The sequence below is a fragment of the Dermacentor andersoni genome, chromosome 7 (genome assembly GCF_023375885.2).
Source record: "Dermacentor andersoni chromosome 7, qqDerAnde1_hic_scaffold, whole genome shotgun sequence".
NCBI lineage: Eukaryota > Metazoa > Arthropoda > Arachnida > Ixodida > Ixodidae > Dermacentor > Dermacentor andersoni.
In genome coordinates this window covers 24,407,593-24,430,713 of record NC_092820.1, presented here as the reverse complement: position 1 = coordinate 24,430,713, position 23,121 = coordinate 24,407,593, and the positions used below count along the sequence as shown (strand labels likewise).

General features: G+C 45.4%; 1 protein-coding gene, 1 long non-coding RNA gene and 1 pseudogene across 2 annotated transcripts; 2 read left to right on the top strand and 1 right to left on the bottom strand.

The window, feature by feature from the left end:
* Positions 1–379: 379 nt before the first annotated feature.
* Positions 380–1,500, bottom strand: LOC140219643 (uncharacterized). The gene is made up of 2 exons (XR_011895923.1): positions 1,296–1,500; positions 380–450 (listed from the first exon to the last, which is right to left on the bottom strand). It is a non-coding gene; the product is annotated as an uncharacterized lncRNA (long non-coding RNA).
* Positions 1,501–6,126: 4,626 nt separating this feature from the next.
* Positions 6,127–8,135, top strand: LOC140219547 (uncharacterized; annotated as a pseudogene).
* Positions 8,136–8,454: 319 nt separating this feature from the next.
* LOC126535607 (uncharacterized) lies at positions 8,455–9,629 on the top strand. Its single transcript, XM_072289430.1, has 2 exons — positions 8,455–8,994; positions 9,624–9,629. Exons 1-2 carry the CDS (start codon positions 8,455–8,457, stop codon positions 9,627–9,629), a joined length of 546 nt encoding a protein of 181 aa, XP_072145531.1.
* The last annotated feature ends 13,492 nt before the right edge of the window (positions 9,630–23,121 follow it).

Sequence of the window (23,121 nt, the reverse complement as noted above, 5' to 3'; positions counted from 1 at the left end):
AATGAAAGGAATATTCATGCGAAACAGCAGTATAGAACATTAATATGACATCAGCAAAAACAATATGAAGCGCATAACATTACAAACAGCATATAGTAACAAACTTTGGCCTGCACACTGTAATCAATGCAGTAAAAAAATTAGGATCATTGAAATTCTGTTAGCTTGTAGAGAAATGCAGGAAAGAGAAGGCAAGACGTGTTAGACATGTGAAACGGCATATTGAGTGACTGATGATGAACCGAATATTCTGATTATTGAGCATGAAAGCAGGTGTGTCATTCAAAAAGAGAGGTGGGTACCTCAGCACAGTTGCCATTGCCACTATGCAAGCTGAAGATGTTTGCACTCCACTATCGATTGAATGTTCTGCCCTTACCTTTGTCAAAGGGTTGCGTTCTGCACGTGTGGCCAACTTCGTCCTCTTTCTTTCCATTTTGTCTGCCTCACCTGCGGATATAATGCATATTAGATACACACGCCTCTGAGGCCCAGTACCTGCAAGCGCTGGGCCACTTGTACTAGTGCCACACTTCCCGACTCCACGTTTGGTTTTGAGACCCACGAAATTCACCCATGGAAGCACAGCTTTCACTCGCCAACACGCTGGTTCACTCGATGCAATCCGACGCATTGCGGGGCGGCTAATTCTTTTTTTGCAAGGTACAGCACAGCATGGTCGTGCAGACGCCGTTACTGGGCATATGAGCTCTTGTCAACAACGCGGGACTGCACTCACCGATGCAGTGCTACCTTGCGTATGGCTCAAGATTACGCAAGCAGGGTGCGTATGTCCCTTGACAAAAGATCCGTACCGTACACGGGGTATGCACGCACAAACAGGCGATATAGCGCCGTGCGCAATATTTGCACTGCTGGGAAAAGCCACACTTAGTAGAGACTGAACCACACAGCCGCGATTTCACGCTCGAACGGCCATGCGACATTGATGAGCGACAAGTTCGGCTGTCACCCAAGCCTACTTATTGCCGTCGCGCATGCAATCGCCCGGTTTTGGGATTCGAAAGTTTATCACTTGTCGCCCTGAAATTCCCAACGCGGTGGGTGTCTCGTCACGTCGTCACTCGCTCAATCGCGCTCGTGTGGTTCCCACTTGAGTTAACGACCGATATAACGAATAAAGGCCGCGGATGCACACTTAGCCTATCTCCATGACAGGAGCGCAGTCTCGAAATGAAGCGCCTATTTATAGCTCAAGCACTCGCACTAGTAGCAAGATAAATAAATACACAGATAATAAAATTGAAAGTGCAGTGATTTTCACCATTACTCACCAGCAGCCACCAGGTATGCGTCGCATGCCTCGTCTCCATCCTTCCAGAGCACCTTGAAGGTTTTGCCGGCTAAACCCTCCACCACAGTGGGATCTTTCATAATAGATGTGGCAGTGGCCACATCGACCATGCGTCTAGTCGCATACACGTCCCACTGTTCGGTCGACGCCCACTTAACTAAAATATGCGACATTACGGAATGAAACAAAAAAAACCGACAGAGAACAAAACAACAAGGATCGAAAAGCGAACGACTGGCTTGACTAGGCTACAACGTGCTCGGCTACAATAGCCGAGCATTGCTAAAGGGGCTCAAACGGCACGTAAAAGCGGCTAAAGATATTTGCTTCATTTTGGCTACATTTCTCATTGAACGTTATAAAAAGTGACAAATGAAAACAAATAGGGGTACGAAAATGTCGATAATTATAATATAAATTGTTATTATTGACCACTTGTATTTGTACTTGAACGTTGGGTGTCAAGCTCTTCAAGTTGTCAAGTTTTCTTGGCACTTGCTTGTTGTAGCGCCATCTGGGAGGCTTATTATAAACTTGGAATGTGCAAATACTTTAAAAACAAAGCGTATTTTTGTAACTTGAATCTCCAGTGGCTATCGCGACGGTGCAGTAAAAGGGGAGGGGGGGGGAACCATCGCGCCACCACCTCTCATGACCTCGTGTTGCGTATGGTAGCGACGATCGTTTTCACAACCCGGGACATGCGGCCTCTTTCCGAGTAAGCGCAAGGCACCGGCACTGTACGTCAATAAGGCTACACAGTTCCTGCAGGAAATTGCTAGCTGCCGCCGTGTACCGGATTTGTTCTGAAAATATGCCGAAAAGATACCGAGAGTGGCTGTTCAAAGACAATATTGCGAAACCTCGCTCGACAGAAGCTAGGCACGCGAAGAAAGCTGCTCATAGTGATGGCCACTCGCTGCTTGGAGGTCCCGACAGAGTGGAAGATGCAGCGGCTGCAGTGGGAATGCCGGCTGACGCTTTAAGTGGCGAAGAATCTACGAGCGACGACTTCCTCGACGACACAGCAGCAGACCTGTCCCTCGGCTCCATAAGTGATGGGCTTCCTGAAGCAAGCGATGGGCAGCTGAATATCGTACAAAGTGTAAGTGCGACTAAATACTGTTTAATTTTCTTGCAAGACCTGTTTTAACACACAAATCTGCTATTGTGGTATCGTGAATGTTCGCGTACATCATTTTGCATTTCGCGTGTTGGCACGTAGTGCGGCCGGTGCACAGGCAGGCAGAGAACAAGGCGAAGTCGACCAATAAACTGGAACAGTTGATTTGGCAAACTTGTGCCCGCAAAAGAAACAACAACAAAAAACGATGGTGGCGATAGTAACCTGCATGGACGTCTGTCGTCGAACCGAATGCCGCCTCGCTGGCGTGCACGTAATTTATAACTCTGTCACCGAACTTATACCTGTGCCACATTCGCGGAAATTAACGCCATTTGAGTTGAGGCCTTCAATTCTTAACGTCACTAAATCTTGGTGTCCGTGACACATATCTATGTTTAATGGAATCAATTAAATGTGCGACGACGGTAGTTACAGTTCGATTTTTGTTGCAAGCTTGTCAGAAAATGTTCGTTCAGTTGAAAGGATATTCTACAGAAAAAAAAAAGAAAAAAAACGTATAAAGCGTCTTTATAGAAGTAACGCTCCTATTAGTACATAAATCATTCGACTGTACGAAAGCATTTCTTTATCGTTCGCTTTCGAGTGAACAGCAATTAGAAAATGGCACAACTTTTTCTTTTAATTGTTACAACCTTCTCGCATCTGTTCAGCTCCACACTTTGAACTAAGTAACTAATAAAGTTACCCTTTATAGCTGTAGCATTTGCTTTACACTCTCTGCAGTTATGTACAATGATGCAGTAAGCCCTGTTAAGCCTGCATTATTCATATATTTTTCTTAAGTAATTATACAGAACAGGTCTATTTCACAGGATTCAGAAGCAGATTCTGCTACAGATGAAGATCCCGCTGATGCTCTGCGATATGGCCTGCTGGATGATGTATCCTTGTGCTCCAGTGATGACGAGGACTTGTCGCCCCAGCATGAACCCTCAGCAAACCAGACATCAGAACTGGTCAGTCTTTTCAGTAGTCTTACTCATGGGCACTATAGAGTCGTAAGGCAAGGATGGGCAAGTCCTTTCTCCTACCCAAAATTTCAAAGTGGGACCTAATCCATTAATGAAAGGTTCATTCTTTCCTGGTTTTGTTCATGACACTTCTGCTTGTCATGAAGGATTGTTCATTCCACATTTGTTTCACTTTATCAGCTGTTAGTTACAGGTCACCACAACACCCATACCATGCCTCCGCTCATGGTTGGCTGTCATTTTTGCGGTTATGTGCATTAAATTATTGTAGTTCTAGAAATTGACACGCATGTCTGTACGCAGCCCGGTTCTCGAGGTATTCAACTAAAAAATAGTACATCTGTCTTGTCTTAGCCCTTGTCATCCCCTGCACTCATTCAGGGAAAATGGAACAGGGCCAAAATGCCTGCTCATAATGTGACACTCCTGTTTATGAATCCATCTGTCCTGCCACCAACAGTCTCTAAACTGTACTGAGCATTGTTGCCACTAATTTAGAGTAGAATTACTTCAAAATATTTTGACTTCCTCACATAGTGCAATTCAACACAGTGACTTGTGAAAAAATGTAAACATGATTTGCATGCTACTTTTTATGAATCTACACAAATGCAGCATGTTGCAACCTGCACAGTGAAGGGTGCTGTGCTTACTCAATGTGAATTTACTGTCATTGCACTTAGCAAGCTGACTGATTAATACCCGTGTCACACGGGCACCCACGAACTCCTTCAGCATAAGGGAGCGCGAGACTTCCTAAGGGAGTTTGAGCTCAAAGAAGTTGCGGTCGTGTCACATGGCCAACAACAGGGTTTTAAATGTAGCCGCCAGAGGCGCATTCAGCGGTGTTTGTTTTTTGTACAAGTAAAAAAATGTTACTTCTAATTACACTCGTAGCTATTATAAGTAATGCTCTTTTCATAAGAATATTATCCAATTTGTTTGATGCGAAAGTCGTGCACCTCATTAAGAATCAAAGTTTGCTCGCTAAACATAGCATTGCTGACAGCGACATTAGCCACCCTGTGCTGATGTGTGGTTTCCTTTGCAGCGCGACTAGCCACCATAGCAGGCTCTGCGTTCTGCTACCCGAACTGCTGCAAACTATATCCAAAATGCAACATTTTGTGCATGGGGCATTTTGTGCATTTCGTGGGTCTTATTGCTACGATGAGGTTTCACTGCACAGTGCCTTGTCTTGGCCTTTAACCTGATACTATTGCCGCCGCTGACCCAGCATTCCTGTGCAAGTCTCGGCATGGCAAGCCGGACCCGTGCGCATTCACATGCACGCTGCAAACTAGTTGAGCTGGTTCAAACTACCCCATGCAGTCGGGCTGACTCAGCCGGACTTGACGCTTATTCAGTCCGACCGGCTAGCGTTTACATGAACTCGACAGGCATATTCTAGCCCGACAAGCCGACTTGATCAGATTCTGTAGGGTTCGTGTAAACGCCCTAAAAGACTAGAAAAACATTGCGCCAAGCAGCCTAGGTCGAGAGTATTGTGTAGTAGTAAGCATAACTGTTGCTGAATTGTGCTTGAACTTTTATTTAATTCAAGAGAAACATTCTAAACACATGCAACATTAATTTTAATGCAAACAATAATGAAATCATCAGCTTTATGACAGCAAGTATGGGCACGAGAGGACTCACTTCAGCCGCCAAGGGAGATCGCCGATCTCCCTTGACCAAAAGCACTATTAAACTCCCTTAGCGGAAGGGCGACCATGTGAGACTGAGTTCATCTCCCTTGAGATAAAGACAACGAAGCTAAAAAGAGTTTGTGGGTGCCCATTTGACAGCAGTATAACGTAACCTGTGTCTCAATAACCACGGAACAAAATAGTGCAAGCAAAGCATTTGAGTATGGAAGCAGAAGGGAAAGGAACAGGTAAATGAGAATTCTTGTTGTGGCAGAGCTTGCATCTATGTGCTTCTGTCTTTTCTTGCTTTAGCTTACTCTCCTCACAAGGCTGAACTTGCAGCTTTTACCGTGCACATAAACCGGTCAACCTGACAATTTTTATGTATTGTAATCCTGCATACAGGTGATGTGATGTATGACAGTTCAGTATTCAGTACTGTTTTTCTTATTTTGCAGGATGAGCCACTCTACCCTGGCTCACGTGTGACCGTTGGTGAAAGCATGGTGCTTATTCTTGGGCATTGCCTGCGGCATAACACAGGAGGCAACTGAGAGCCTTCTAAAGCTTATTGAAGCCCACGTGCCTGAGGAAGCTGCCATACCAACCTCGAAATATACCTTTTTTAAGCAATATACAAATGCTAGGGAGAACGCCACATTACATTTCTATTGCCCGTCTTGCTCACTTTATCTAGGCGAGAGGCAGGCACAAGAATTACACTGTTCCACCTGTGGTGCTGATTTTGTTGTCGACACCCTAGAAAAAAAAGAAAACTATTTTCTTACATTCGACATTGCGAAACAAGTCGAAGACAAACTTTCGCTCGCTTCACTAAACTTTAAGTTGTTGCCTAAGCAGTTGTCTTATGATGTAGGCGAGGTAACGACAAGCCAGGGTTACCACAACCTGCCAATGTCTACTCATGACTTGTCAGTAACGTGGAATACAGATGGTGTTCCTCTTTACGAGTCATCTGGGTACAGCATATGGCCACTGCTTCTTCAAATAAATGAATTGCCCCAGAAAGTGAGGACAAAACACATGCTTCTAGCTGGGTTATGGTTTGGTCCCACAAAACCTAAAATAAATTCCTTTCTGAAGCCATTTGTTGAACAAATGAACATCCTTTCCAACAGCGGTTTCCAGTATACAGATGTGAAAGGAAATGTCCTAAAGGTGCGAATTTTCCCAGGGCCCTGTTGCGTTGACACAGTGGCCAGAGCCATGGTCATGAACATGAGCCAATTTAATGGTTCTTATGGCTGTGCATGGTGCATGCATGAGGGACAAGTTGTTAGGAAAGGCAGTGGTCATGTCCGCGTATACCCTGTTGTCTCTCCTCGACCAGCGCCCAGAACACACGAGACATTTTTGCGAAATGCTGCTAAAGCAGAGGCAACACTGCAAGCCGAATGTGGTGTCAAAGGTTCAAGCGTGCTGTTCGATTTGGCATTTTTTTTCATTTCCAACAGGTTTCGTTGTCGACTACATGCATGCTGTGTGTGCTGGCTTTGTTAGGCACATGGCATGCATGTGGTTTGACACCTCCATGCTGTTTCCATACAGTCTTGGAGGCAAAATTAATGAAATCGACCAGCGGCTGCATCTCTTGAAACCTATCTGGGAGATTTCTAGGCTGCCGCGCTCACTTAAACTCCGAAAGTACTGGAAAGCATCAGAGTGGCGCAACTGGTTGTTGTTTTATTCTCCAGTAGTGCTCCATGAAATTCTGCCAAGAGCATACTACAAGAATTGGTTGAAGTTTGTTAGAGTAATGCACTTTCTTCTTGCTGACACAGTCGCTGCAGAAAAAATTGACGACGATTACGTTACTTCCTAATGCGAAATTTGAGCGCAGCAAATAAGCTGTTTCACCTTTTCGATAGATTGAGGCAAAGAAATCGAGCAACACATGTATGCGCTATCACAGAATTTTTTTTTTATTTTTCACACGTATTCCTTTAACAAAGACTCCACTAACAGTTCTTGACAGTCATGAAGGAAGCTTTGTGGTCGGAGAAATAGACTGATATATGTTCGACTTGGTACACCAATGCTTGATTCTCAAAGACGAGATCTATACAAGTGCCTCGCGAGGTTGTCACAGCCGTGGGACGCGTTACGAGCGAGAGGAACGGGATGTTCTCCCGCATAAGTGTTAGGAAATTGCTGTTTGTCTTTATGTCAACATTAAAGTCCCCCACTACTAACATCGGTGTGGATCGATGGACGGTTAATGCGAGTTGCAGGAAGTGCACGACGTCTTTCGTGAGTGCGGTAGGGGCGAAGTAGGCAGCTACTACCAGCAAGCCGTTGGGCAACTTTGCGGCGCACAGTTCGCCAACTTCATGTGACGTGCCAAACATTTCGACTGGTATTGCAGAGAGACCTGTGCGCAAGTAGATAGCGACTCCCGCCGCTCTGTTGTGGTCTCTGCGAGCACCACAGCAGTATAGGAAATCTATGATTTCGAGAGGCTCTTCGGGATCCATCCAGGTTTCAGCAAAGCAAAGTACAGAGGAATGGCGCAGAATGTGATCGTGGTGTACGTCCTTGGCATGTGCGGCAAGGGAGCGTACGTTAAGAGCGGAGATCAACAAGTAGTGCGGCTGTTCAGTCATGGCGAGGCACTTGGCGGTGATGGTGTCAAGTTTGTGGGACTGCAACCGACGAAATTCATCGGCTAGCTTTCTGTCCGGATTGGCTTTTCCGTGGTAGAATGTGAAGTCGAAGAAAGGAATTAAGTTCGAGCCGGCGCTTTGACAACCGGAGACTCGCAGGAAGAGGGGGGAGGGGGGCGGCGTGTACACCCAGCGGCAAACGATGGGGGCAGAAGCGCGCGCAGCAAGCGGACAACACGATAAAGGGAGGAGGGAAGAGATAGCAGCGACTGACTGATGCCGCTGACGCCGATAGTGAGTCAACCCCAGCTGCGGAGTTGGTTTCAGGGACAACGCCGCCGATGCCGACACAAACAATATGATACCCTCGCTTCCGCAGCGCTAAGAACCAGGTCTAGCCGTGGGAAGGTGGTCACGTATTCGTCGACGTGCCGGGGCCTACGTGAAATAACCGGCGCGTCGGCAACTGAAGAGCACCCTATCCGCCACACATTGCAAGAACAGGGGGGGGGGGACCCTTTCCTCCTCTTTCTGCATGGCGGCGACGGTGTTCTATGCAGTCACGTTATCTTGACTCTCTAGCGGCGTCAGCGGCATCCAGCGGTATCAGTTGGTCGCTGCTAGCGCTGGGGGGATGAAAGGGGGGCGGAGCTGGTTGCGAGGCCGACGACAACGCCGACGACGACGCGAAACCCAGGAACGAACGCCAAAGAGCTGCGCTCTAAAACTCAAAGAAGCTGGCAGGACAATGTACGAGTTTGTGAGGGAGTACGAAGATCTGTATGGAATAGCACACATGACATATAACGCCCACCTTTTACTACACCTTGTTGCATCGGTGGAAGTATGGGGCCCATTGTGGAATTATTCAGCGTATGCATTTGAGGGCATGAATGGGCAGCTCGTTCAACTCGTAAACGGCACACGTTATGCTGGCTGGCAAGTGGTTGAGAAGTTTTATTTTCTGTCACACCTTCCCATCATATGGGACAAATGTTCCCACTTTGAGGATGCCCAGTCGAAGCACCGGCTAATGAAGTACTTTTTAAGGGGGTACAATCTGCGAAAGAACTCCGAGAGCACTGGTGGTGTCGTTTTTTTCGGAAAGGGAGAGACGGGTAACCGTGGCATCTCGTACAAAAAAGTGCTCATTGGCAGTTTCCTCTACTGCACGAAGGGCCTTGATAAGTCGCGCCGCCTTAACTCAGTCGTGTACATCAATGGTACATTTGGCCAGATCGAGAATATTTTGGCGACTTGTGTAGAGGGACATCGATCATGTACATGTGTTCGCCGTGTTGTCTTTCATTTATGCGAACTTAAGGTTGCAAGAACATTTGTTGCCGATAACTTGAGTGGAACCATCATACATGAAGTTTGCACGACATCAGATAGAGTAGAGATGGCTTGTGAAAATCCACGGAAATGTATGTTATTGCAGTCATCGTCAAAGACATTTGTGTGCTGTGTTGCCAGCAAGTGCATTTTTGAAGCAACATAAAGATGTCCTTGCAAGAGGAGGGAGAGAGCCAGAAGTAAATTTTTATACTGAAGCACGAGCGGAGAAAATACTAAAATATCTCATTTGGAGCACATACTGCACCGTTTTTAGCACTATTTGGCAAAGCAACATCCTTCCATAAACTTAAGCTGGTAGAATTTCACGACAGTTTTGAATAAGCAAACAACCGATAGTATGAGTGCATTGCCTCTCAGGGAGACTACTTTGACGGTTATTAAATTCTAAGGATGATTAGAACGATAAGCGACTTAAAAAGACTAGCTCTACTTTTGTGTCCCTCTCATACTTGCTGTTGCAGCACACAAAGTACCATTGCTCATGCTGTTGCTATATGCTTTTCTGTTTTTGCTCCTTCTACATTCCCCTCAGAGTTGCTTGTGTTTTGTCTGTGGTAGGTGTAAGCTTGTTTCTATTGTTTCATACAGGGTGTCCCAGTTAACTTGGACAAAAATTAAAAAAAAACAAGAGCTCTAGAGAAATCGTTCCGACTGCATAGCAGTGGCAGTCGTACGTACTTACAGCCAGTATTTTTTTATCACGAATTATTAATTCATTTATTTTAAATATTGAACTTGTTAATTATTGCTTGAATTGCAAACATATTAATTACAGTGTTTTAGGGCACCTTAAATAACCTCCGAATCAAGCATTTATTTCATGCTGAACTGGTCCTGGTTGTTCTTTCCAAGAAAAAACAAAAGCCTGCGAAATAGATGCACACTCGCACGCTGTTACTCAAGCTCCTACAAGCAGCCATTGAAATATGTATGGCTGCATTCTGTTATCGCCACATCGTACAAGGCTCCGCTACGCTTATCAATGCGTCAGTGGCGTGTTCTTTTGATGCCGCGACCATCACATAGTGTGAAGCCCTGTATCGAGCTGCCGCCGCTAGTAAAGCCGTATATCCATGGCTATTCACTTCGGAGCGCTTGTGTAGCAGAGCGCGTATCTATTTCGTATTTTGGATGTTTTGCGCGCTTTTGTTTTTTCTCAGAAATACCAATGAGGCCAAGCTGAGCACCAAAATGCTTGATTCGGAGGTTATTTGAGGTGCCCTACAACTTTGTAATTGATATGTTTGCGATTCAAGCAATAATTAAAAAGTTCACTAATTAAAAGTAATTATTTATACTTCGTGATGAAAACAATATTGGCCATAAGTACCTACGGCTACTGTGCAGTCGGTACGATTTCTCTAGAGCTCTTAGGTATTTTTAATATCTTGGTCCAAGTTAACTGGGACACCTGGTATATAGGCTGTACACTATGTGTATACGTTTTTTATCTATAGGCCTGCAATTCAGTGCAACAGGTTCATGTATTTGTTTTTCTGTCATACAATTGTGCCTACACACAGGTTTATGAGAGTGCATTATTTTTGTGTTCATGTACAAGGTCTGTCCTAAAAGTAATGTCAGTAAGGCCATTATAAATAATTTATTGAATTTATCCTTACAAGTGTTTAAAAATCTTCCAAATACTCTGCTTTTGCGTCGATACATCGGTTCCAGCGAGCCTTCCAGCTCTCGAATGCGTTGCGCTAGTCCTCCTCCGGAATAACCTTTAATGCTGCAGTGCAACCTGCTTTGATCCAGTCCACTGTCCCAAAATGCTTGCCTTTCAGGGGTGTTTTGAGGCACGGAAACAGAAAAAAGTCGGGGGGGAGCCTAGTCTGCATTGTACGGGGACTGGGGTATAGTTGACAACCCTGCTTTAACCAGGTAGTTGGTGATGATGAAGGTACTGTGGGCCAGCGCATTATCTTGGTGCAACTTCCAGTTGTCTGCGATGTCCGGCCGGATGCGTTGAACCCTGTGTTTCAGTCTTTTGAGGACTTCCACATAAACTTTGGGGTTCACAGTGGTTCCAGGTTCTACAAACTAGTGATGAACCAGTACGTGGATGTAAAAAAACCGATGAGCATGATCTTGATCTTTGATTTGCTCATCCTGGCTTTCTTCTGGCGAGGGGATGAGTGTGTGTGCCCCTCTGATGATTGCCCTTTGGTCTCTGGGTCGTATTCAAATACCCAAGTCTGGTCACCTGTAATGACGTCCAGAAATGTTCGATCACGTTTGCACATGTTGAGCTTTTCTTGGCACATTTCAATGCGGTGTGACTTTTGGTCGTCAGTGAGCACTTTTGAAACCCTTTTTGCGCACACCTTCCGCATGCCGATATCCTTTGTAATGATTTCATGAACTTGAGTTTTTGGCATGTTTAGCATGTCGGCCATTAAATGAACACTTAATTGTCGGTCAGAGTTCAGCAGTTCCCTCACTCGCGTCACATTTTCATCCGTGGTGGTCGTGCATGGCTGTCCGGCGCCGTCGTCGTCGTCGACCTCTTCCCGGCCTTCCAAAAGGGCCTTGTGCCTCTGAAACACTTGCCGATCTGACTGGGCATGTTCTTTGTAAGCAGTCTTGAGCATAGTAACACTTCCCGCAGCGGTCTTGCCAAGTTTCACGCAAAACTTGATCGCAAATCTTTGCTCTAATGAGCGCAGCATTTCCACATGCACAAGAATGAAAAACAACTCTCACGGACAGGCCCGTCGTACACTCTCCGATACTCGGAGCATACTGAGAGGGACAGGCAGTCAGCGTCATTATGCAGGCGCCCTGACTTATACATAATAGAAAATACATATTCTTGTTGACGCAATGCCCAATGTGCAAGTCGTGCAGCTGGGTCCTTCAAAGAGGAGAGCCAGCAGAGGGTGTGATGATCGGTTACGACGCAGAAGCTCCGACCGAAAAGGTACGGCCAAAATTTCGCGACCGCCCATACAAGCGCGAGACATTCTCTCTCAGTAATGGAGTAATTTCGCTCGAGCGTGGAAAGAAGGCGGCTAGCGTAAGCGATGACACGGTCTTGGCCCTGTTGATGCTGAGCGAGGACAGCACCGATGCCATGACCACTCGCGTCAGTTCGTACTTCAGTGGGTGCAGAAGGGTCAAAGTGTGACAGAATTAAGGAAGTTGTAAACCGCTCAGTCAGGGTAGAGAAGGCTTTCTCCTGCTGTGGTCCCCAAGAGAAAGAGGCGTCTTTCTTAACAAGGTCAGTGAGAGGGTGAGCGATGTCGGCATTTTTCACAAATCGCCGGAAATAAGAGCATAAGCCCAGAAAACTACGGACATCGTTTGTTGAGCAAGGTACAGGAAAATTTCGCACGGCGTGAACTTTCTGTGGATCAGGTTGTATTCCGGCGGTGTTTGCAAGATGGCCGAGCATGTTAATTTCACGGCGACTGGAATGGCACTTGGGAGTTTAGCTGAAGGCCAGCCCTGCGAAACAAGGTAAGTATGGTTGTGAGGCGCCGCAGGTGGCTCTCAAAGTTTAGCGAAAACACAGTTGCATCATCGAGGTAACGGAGGCATGTAGACCACTTCAAGTCGCGCAAGAGAGAGTCCATCATGCGCTCAAATGTCGCTGGCGCATTGCATAATCCAAAGGGCATGGCTTTAAATTGGTACAGACCGTCCGGTGTGACGAAGGCGGTTTTCTCGCGGTCCATCTCAGCAACGCTAATCTGCCAATAGCCGGAGCGGAGGTCAATTGATGAAAAGTTTTGGGATCCGTGAAGGCAGTCCAGAGCGTTGTCAATGCAAGGCAGGGAATAAACATCCTTCTTTGTTATCCTGTTGAGGTGACTCAACGCAGAAGCGCCACGAGTTGTCTTTTTTCTTTACTAAGACAACTGGTGATGCCCATGAGCTACTGGAAGGTTCAATGATGTCCTTGTCCATCATCCTGTCTACCTCTTTCTGCATGATGGCCCTTTCTGTTGCGGAGACATGATATGGCCGCCTATGAATGGGGCTGGCGTCACCGGTGTTGATGCGATGTGTGACAACAACTGTCTGGCCAAGTGGACGGTCATCCAAATCAAAGATGTCCCAAAAAATGACAGGAGGTGACGAAGAGCTGTTGTTTGGTCGGAAGGAAGGTCAGGGCCGCTCATCTTAGAAACATCGTCCGCAGGCGTCGAGTACGGAGGAGTGGGTGACAAAGGTCCGTTGGTACTGAGGAAGGATTCAGAGGTGAAAGAAGAAATCTCAAATTCTTCTAAAGTAGTACTATGCGCTATGGCGATACCGTGTGGCAGCACATGCAATGAGAATCCAAAATTCAGGATGGGCACGCGTGCGCGGTTTTCGCGGATACGGATTAAGGTGCTCGGTAGGGCAATATTGCGCAACAAAACCACGTCAGTAAGCGGCGACACGTCGTACTCGCCATCACGTATGGGAGGACAGGGCGTCAGGAGGACATTTGTAGCCACCTGTGGAGACAGCCTTGCAAACTCAGCAAAACGTAAGTGGTGTGAAGCACAAGTTGTTGCGTCGGCAGGAAGCGGCAGATCCAACTGTACAACACCTGCGGAGCAGCCAATTTGGGCAGAGTGTTTCGAAAGGAAGTCGAGGCCAAGAATTAGGTCGTGCGGACAGTGTTCAAGGACGATAAACAGAACAATGGTATAATGGCCCCCAAATGGTCACACGTGCTGTGCACATTCCAAGGACAGGTGAAGCCTTCGGCGGAGAGCAGCCCTCATAACTGAAAGCTGCACTCCTATATCAACGAGAGATCTAACAGGAACGCCATCAACTTCAATGTCCAGTAGGTTTCCACATGTAGGCAGGGTCAACAGAGGATATGTGGGCCGGGTCGGAGTTGCAGCTTCACCTCCGGGAGCTGCACCGCCTAGTTTCCCGAAGTGAAGCAACCGGTTGCAGAAGGGGATGAAGAGCGGTGAACGAGGCAAACAGGACCTACGACCTTGCGGAGATGGGGAGCGGCCTGATCTGGGTGAAGCACTGTCGGCGTTGATGTTCCTACTCAGCGTATAGGGCGAGAAAGTAAGACTGTCTGGTACTTGGCGGTAGCGACTTGGAAACAACCACCGAGGAGGCAACGACCAGTGGTTGTGGCAATGACGGGCGATGTGTCCAACAGCGGAACAATTAAAACAGATGGGTTTATCATCCGCTGTGCGCCAGTCAGGGTTGCGACGGAGTGGCTAAAAGCTTTGCGTCTGGGAGCGAGCGGCCAGAGAAATCTGGTAGGTGTTTGTATGGCGGACCGAGCAGAGAGATGGAATGCCCAAACTTGCTATTTCCTCCCGAACGACCGCTTGTATAAGGGAGATAGCGGGCACGCTTTCGCGGCAGTCGGAACGAACTGGAGCCGGAGCCATGGCCGCAAGCTCACGGCGAACGATGCACGTGATATCTTCCAGTCCTGTGGGCCTAACGAACTGCGGTGGTATTGGGCAATTTCTCAAAAGTTTGAGCGACGCGGCGGCCCTTCGCTTGTTCGAAGCGCCGGCACTCCTTTATAATTGCATCCACAGTGGCACAATCCTTACACATCAGAAGATTGAAGGCATCGTCTGCAATACCTTGCAGTATGTGACCAATCTTGTCTGCCTCGGTCATGTTGTTATCAGCCTTGCGACAGAGGGCCAGCACCTCCTGTGTGTACACGACATAGGATTCTGTGGACGTCTGAGCGCGGCACGCAAGTTCTTTTTTTGCTGCCAGCTGACGACCGACAGGTCTGCCAAACAGGTCTCGCATTTTTTCTTTGGAGACATCCCAGCTCGTTAGGTCAGCTTCGTGTGTGTCGTACCATTGCTTTGCAGTTCCTCTTAGATAAAATGTCACATTTGCTAGCATCATTGTTGGATCCCACCTGTTGTTGTCCCACACTCGCTCGTACATCGTAAGCCAGTCCTTGACGTCGGCGTTGTCCGTGCCACAAAATGTCCCTGAGTGCCTCGGATGAGTGAGGATGACCGTTGGCACGGCCTGCTGAGGCGTTGTCGCTTGTGTCAGTTGATTTGCCATTGTGGCGGCAGGTAGATGACGTCCGCTGCGAAGTTCCATGATTGTACCCCGCACCTTCCACCTAAATGTTGCAGGAAGAAAGCAGACCCACGAATGTAAAATAATGTATATTTACAACTGATGTATATGGCGTTTAGGCAACTGCCAGACTTCTTCTTCCTCTAGTCCAATTCAACTTCTTCCTTCCCTTCACCGTAACAATATAATGCTCATTTCATTGACTCTAAATTCTTTCAAAAGCACTGGTCTAGTGCTCTCGTACAATTTATTGAATGTTTTCCTTCAGATCGTTAAGTCTGCCTTGTTCAAATCAAGTAAATTGTAACATCACTGAGAATTAGCTATAAAAAACTTGTTTATGTCACAGAAATGTTGATTTTTTAGTATTTTGCCATAGCAGCAACACATAAATTATGTGTGCATACATTTGTGGTTCTCTAACACTTGTTAGATTTTAGTGTGTGACATTTCTGTACTTATAATGTACTTAGTTGACTTGCCTGTGCACATAAATTTGATTTCAGTGTTTCTGCTATATCTTATGTGTTTGTTGGAAAATTAGTGTGCTCAGTTTGAAATCTTTACCTGAAGAGAATAACTACAGGTGCATCTTGTATATATCTACTTCAAGTATGTATCGCCGATAACACATTGCCTGAAGTGGGTGCCAAATAAATGTGATGTTTGCCTCTATTTCTGTCTGCATTGCTTTGAAGGATAAAAATCTCGCCAAGCTGCGAACTAGCACCTTTTAGTTCAGGTGCAAGCTTTTGTATTGTAAATGAATGAATGTCAAATAAAAATTGATTGATTGATGTTTATATAGCTACCTTATTATTAGCCTATGTCGTGAGAATCTTTTTCGTTATCGCAGGCCTGTGTGACCAGTATACTGATCTGGTAAGCTTTTCTGTAAGCTTGCTAGAGTATATGCAAACCTTCTGTAGATCACACTTTTTTTTTATTTATGGGAACACTAAGGGTTAGCTGATGGACATGCTTCAGATGCGCCATGGGCTATTAAAATCTGCTTTAATTTGGACATGCCTCTAGACATGCTAGGAATGGGCACTCCAGTTTTAGCAAGAATCGTGTTCAGCACCAGGTTAACCTTGGAGTTCTACTGATCGAACAAGTTTTGGTAGATGCAAGCATGCATGGTTTGTAACTAGCATCTGGTGCGAGACTGAGCGTTGAATAACCATGTATAGATCACTTTCATCCAGGCTGTGACTTGACCCATAGTACAACTGCTACATTTAATGCAACTTACATAGCCACTACTTTATTTCAATTTATATTAATTGCTTTAGGTTACGGCCATTGTCAGACTGTTTGTAGCAATCGGTGACAAAGTTGAAAACTGTAAAACTAACCGTAATGACAAAATGTGTTGTGGTTCAGAATATATGTATATACACTGCATGGGCACAGACAAGTCTGCAGGCTGTCTGTACGGTATCGATCTGCAGACTAAGTCTACGTGGAGGTGACTGGTGGGTGACTCAAGGGTGACTGAAAGATCGAATTTACCTATTTAATCGTAATTACAAGATGTGCAATCGTTCAGAATATATATATATATATATATATATATATATATATATATATATATATATAGACACACTCGCTGGGCATGCATATTACAGACGGGTCGATCTACTTGCCGTCCACACAATGTCTGCAGACAATCTGCAGACTAGGTCTACGTGGAGGTGACTGGTGGGTGACTCATGGGTGACTGAAAGGTCAAACCTATTTAACCGTAATTATAAAAAGTGTAATGGCTCAGAATATATGTGTGCGTGTATATATATATACATATATGCACTCACACTCATTGGGCATGCATATTACAGACAAGTCTACTTGCCGTCCACACAATGTCTGCAGATTGTCTACATGGAGGTGACTGGTGGGTGACTCATGGGTGACTGAAAGGTCAAACCTATTTAACCGTAATTATAAAATGTGTAATGGCTCAGAATATATATGTGTGTGTATATATATATATACATATATATATATATATATATATATATATATATATATATATATATACACGCACTCGCTGGGCATGCATATTACAGACAAGTCTACTTGCCGTCCACACAATGTCTGCAGACAATCTGCAGACTAGGTCTACGTGGAGGTGACTGGTGGGTGACTCAGGGGTGACTGAAAGGTCAAACCTATTTAACCGTAATTATAAAATGTGTTATGGTTCAGAATATGTTTGTATATATAGATACATATATATATTTACACACACACGCACTGGGCACGCATATTACAAACAAGTCTGCTTGCAGGCCGCACGGTGTCTGCAGACATTCTGCAGACTTAGTCTACAGAAAGGTCGAGTCTGCAGATAGGTGACAGGGGTGACTGATAGGTGACTCATGAGTGACTGAAAGGTCAAACCCATTTTTGTAAGGGTTAAAGCAATATGTATGTATAGCAGTGACCTTATGCAGATATATGTATACTCATGAGATGTTTCCAAGGGGAGTATTTATTTGAAAGCATATAATTGACATTGCTGATAAGAAAACTTATTTTGAGTCATTCCTTGGCGCATTGCTCACCATTGTACAGACTTTGTTTCAGCGCTGTGTGTGTGCAGCAATATAACTTGGTAAATCAAAGCTGTCGTTATTCAGTACACTGAAAGCAACTTTGCGTGTGGGTTAGCTAATATAATGCTCCTACATATGGGTCAGCTTAGTATTATCAGCCGCTTTGTTTACTAGTTCACTATTACGCCTGAAATATACGGTGCCACTGGACAATGCTGTATCCCTGCAGGCACGCTAGAACAGCTTGGCTATGCACAAACAACCCTTTACATCGCACTTAAATTAAGGTGGTGTAGATTTGCTGTCACAATGTGCTTGTAAGCATAACTGCCGAGCATTCAACAAAGTGTTTGAAATGTAATGGTGGATGCTCAGGTTTGCAGGTGTCACGTTTTACATTTATAGTGCAGGACACACCGATGAACAGGAAGGATACCACACAAATGCTCGTTGTGACCTCGCAGTCACAATGCAAGTAGTTTTTTATGGTTTTAGCTATAAACATGTGAAGCAATCTGTAAATTCAAAACTGTATTAAGTAAACTGAGACACCATGAAAAGCAACATAACACTAAGGTGTACACATTTTTTTGTCACATCAGCTCTTTGTAGTGCAGGTCAAATATGTATACACGCTATTTGTAGCTGAAAACAGCATGCATCACATTTAGACCTCAGAATGTTCAATGCAAAAGATTTTTAATGTGTCAGACATACATATGGTACTTTGCGCAATGCTTTGCACACAGATAGCTATGCTTGGCACAACTTGAGTAGCACATTCATAAGGGACTACTACATGCAAAATCCGTTTTGCAGCTCTCCTTTGATATTCTACCCTCCGACACAGAAGTACAGACTGGAATTTTTCTTTATGTCAATATTTAAAAGGCAAACAAGTTTTGGGCATCACAGGTCTCAATCTCCCACGCAGGGCGCTTATTGCATGTTCTGAATGTGCATTAACTGCCGATGGTATATCTTCTATTGTGAAAATGGTTTGTTCGACATAGTTTTACCTGTTTATTTTTGATCTTACATACAAGGTCTGTGCCCTACTTGTATATACCTCCTTCAGTACTGGTATCTGTGCTGTGCCTTCATTAGCGCAATAAATGTTATGAAAGCTGTTAATTCATTAAGTAGGAAGCCTATTCAATATAAACAAGAAACTTGCAGGCAAGGTAATCACGACAAATCAGCTGAGACGGTGGTACTATTCTACTTGTTTTCGTTTGTGATTGCACAAGTGTTCCCACTTGTGCTGCTGGATGGTTGTGAATGATATGCACACGAAGGTTTGGGTCATTTACATTTCATGGGATGAGTAACTGTTACATACGTGCATCATCTTCCTCTGCCTATATCAATGACTTAACTATATGTGGCAGGTTTAGCTGTGTGATTATTGGTGTAGCTGAAGGGATGTATCACACATAGTTTCCGCGCACTACCCAATTGGCGAAAAGCATGCAGGAATTAGTCTTTGAGCTATTGGTTCAGTGGTGGCTTTCCACTAAACTGACTGTTGAAGAGGCAGATTTCACTTCATCGAAAGGCCCATGTGAAAATTAGCCTAGAACTCATGACGCCAAATACTGTCACCATGTGTGACTGAAGAACAACACGTTACAGAACAATGAGCAGTGGAATTAATCTCACTAGTATACAAAGAATTGCAGCTGCATTCAGTATTTCACTGCTGGTATACTAAACACAAACTTTTATATGAGTTGTTTGGATGGCATAATCAACAAGATCCCCCTAATAAGCTGTGGCAAAAGCTAACTAAAAAGCTGCTACCCCAGGTACTGCATTGGCCTAAAATATCCATTCTCACATGCAGTGAATACAGGTCTTAAATTGGTTTACATAAAGGTATGAAATGTTGTAACTTCACCATGTGATAAAATTTCAATAAGATCAGCTGAATACCACATAGAACATCTTTAATGGGTATAGTTGGTACAACGTGCCTTGATATTAGAAGTTGTGCTGTTTTATTCACACACACATGCACATAAATGCAAGGTACACATACATTTGTGTTCACTTGTTACTGTGTGCATCAAATGAACAGCACCCCTTAGACTACAAGCCATAAAGACAAATAATTTTTTCGTACCAGTCTAATTCCTATTAGCTATGCAGTGATTTTTTTTCTCACATGCAGCAACTCGACTCCGTGCATAAGTTAAGCTGATGTTGCTAATCTAAGCTAGACATGGGTATCATGTCCAGAATATCATAAAATAAAGAAGTGACCATGTGTACGGGCCTAAAATTGATGGTTTGGCAATATCTTGTCTGGCTGGGTAGTAAATTTCTGTCAAAAAAAGAACAATTCAGCATACTGACAAAGCAGTGTGGCTAACATAATATAGGGAGCCGACACTCTGCCTGCAGAGTCACTTGAAAATTTTGCCAGCAGTTCGTGCTCATTGGCTGGCTTCGGTCACATAACTAATGCTTACATAACTGTGAAAATTCGTGTTCAGGATAAACTCATAGCAGCCAATAGGCACGTTTTATATTGTGATAGCAGCTGACTTCTCAGGGACAATGCACTGTGGCCATGAACATGCTAAAGAATGACAAGAGGCCAGGTCCCCCTTTCTATAGTCTGGCAGTGCAGCTGAAAACGGTTCAGTTAATGAGTGGAACCGCGGCCTATTCAAAATAAAGATCAGTCAGATAGCCACTTATAGCGTCCAACATCCCACACCCAGGAATGATGGGTAGCAGTAAACTTACTGGCAGATAAAAGTGCACTGGAAAAACATTTAATGGACATACTTTACAGGCCCAAGTCAGTTTAACGCACATTATTTGGAAATGACTGTTGGCAGAATGAACACGAGGAAAGAAAATAAAGCACTTATCAGGCATATAATGCTGGTACCTGTGCTATTGTTCGCTTTAAACTGAAGGCTCGTGCCAAGACAGGCGACACGAACCAGATAATCAAATAGGGTGTATAAACAAAGTAACCACAAACTTTCGCTTGCCCAATTCTGCCTGCATTAGTAACGTGACCATGGCTGGCTAGAGAGGAAGAACTCTGGGCAAAATTTATTTCACGCAGTTCTGCTGGCTGCTAGCAGAATATAACACCATACTTGTGACACTTACTAGTTACTACTCGTCCTACGTGTTCATTTTTACTTTCATATTGCTTTTTGTCAGCAAGCGTAAAATGTTTAGTTATTAAGAAGGTAGTATCCAGTTCTTACCTATAACGTATTCATCTACCATGCCACTGGTGTCTTCACAAACAGACGCTGTGCTTAGTCACTAGTCAAAAACAAGCAGCTCAGATTTTTGGCTAAGCCGCTTGCATCACAAAATATAAAGCAATTTACTTCGTGAAATCTAGAAATTCTTGATCTTCACACTAGTGTCCACAATATGAAAATCAAGGCTGCCAGAAATTTGCATTCATGACATTAGTGCTCTCAGGCGCGTCCACATTTTACGACGGCGCTGAACGTCTTGACGTATGCAATTATTATGATGTTCCCTAATTTCCCCCCACCGATAGAAGCATCTTCAACCGTGCAGTAACAACTTTTGAAAGAAAAGATAGATGTACGAAGCAGAAAAGGCCGGTGTGATGGGGCTTATCTGTAAGGGTACTAAATATGAAAACGCGATCGGCAACACTTCTGCACAGTTCACTTCTGAGCAAACGCACATCGCTTAGAACGAGCACTTCTACACCCAGCAACGCTGCGACGCATCGCACATACATATCACGGTTTGTTGCTTGCAAACGCACTTCATAACAGCAAGAACACAGCTCGAACGTCGCGGTCACCTCGACGCGTCGCAGCCGGCAAAACGGCTCACACGCAGTATAGCACACGCGGAATGGCAGCGATAACAAGGCGATAAAAACTTATCATTACTGATCGTATCATTACTTCTGAAAGTTGCGAAGGGCTGGCGTTCGCCACTTCGCAGCAACGATCCCATACACAGAGCAGAAACCAAACGTGTACGCTGGGTGCGCCAATCGGACGCTACTTATTTCGCCACGCACTGAACATGTGCGCTGCTCAGAATGCACGTGTATGTGATGGAGTTCTCGTCTGCGACGCACACGCGAAGCATGGCACAAGAAATCACGAAGTCGACGACTTCAAATATTTCTTCCGACGCTCTCGTAAACACAACACACACTTCCTGCGCTCCGTCTGTTTCTGTTGGCGATCGTACGCACTGACGAGGCGTGGAAGGGTACACCGGATTGCTTCTTCCGATGACTATCTCCGTGGGTGCCAGATATCTCTAGTAAAAATCACAAAAAGGAGAAAAAAATAGACTGTTTCTGACGCGCCTGTAGCCTAGGCCTTGCGTCCCCGCTGCGCTTCGCTTCGAGCACGCGTCATGTTTGCTGTGACGACAGCCGAACCATCCGCCTCGGACCAGCCAATGAGAGACGAGCAGGCGTGCGGACGGGAAAGTTGCGTCCGCTCCTCGCTCACCAGGAGAGAGCCATCAGCACGCGGGCGGAACGGACGGGCGGACTGACCATGTACGGGCGGGCCGATTTACGCTCAAACCGCCCATGGCCGCACGCCGCACCGCAAGCGAGCGGTTCGCCAGTAATGGCCGACGTGACGTCACGAGAGGCGGTCGTGAACTTTAGCCTCCGTGCGGCGAGCGCATAAACATGGCGCTGGTTCGAAGCGAAGCGGAGCACGAGGCCTAGACCGCTAGGCTGCAGCGGCAGTTTGTTTTTTGTGTGGTTTATTGTGATCATTGCAAGAGCTATTCAGCGCCCGCAAAGCTATTTGTCTAACGCAACAAGCAGCTGTACTCTTGCTGACCTCTTCAGTCCGTGCGATCGCCTAAGGAAACAGACGGATGTGTGTTGTGTTTACGCGAGGGTCGGAAGGAATGAAGCCTGCGATTTCGCGCGTTTTGCCGTTTTTTGCATGTGGATTACAAACGCTAAGGCCATCGCATACACCTGAATTCTAAGCATGACACTAGTTCGGTACGCGGCAAAAGAAAAGATTGCGATCGCCCTCCTCAGCATATGGTGTTCGTAGGTGTTGTGTGTGCCCGCTTCATCGATACCAAGATTGCAAGTTTGTGCAGTACTGGTTTGTGTTTCAGAAGTGATGGCACGATGTGTAGCGATGAGCTTCATTATCGCCTCATCGCAGTCATTCGTAATGTGCTGTTTGTGTCTTGCTTCGTGTGAGCTGTTTTGCGGGCTGCGATGCGCATTGGTGACCGCGAAGACGTACAGAACGTTCGAGCGCTAGGGCTCTTACTTTTACGAAGCGTAAGTGTACTGTGATGCTAGTGGTGCTAGGCGTATAAGTGTTCGTTTCATGCAATATGCATATGTTCTGAAGTGAACCATGCACAAGCGTTGCGGGCGAGTTTTGGTTCCGGCCCTTTCTGCCTCTTTCACGTATGTTGTGTGTTTTTCAGAAGTTATTTCT

What these genes read in the sequence shown, in the direction of transcription:
- LOC126535607 (XM_072289430.1), top strand. Translation starts at nt 8,455, where the DNA reads ATGTACGAGTTTGTGAGGGAGTACGAAGATCTGTATGGAATAGCACAC.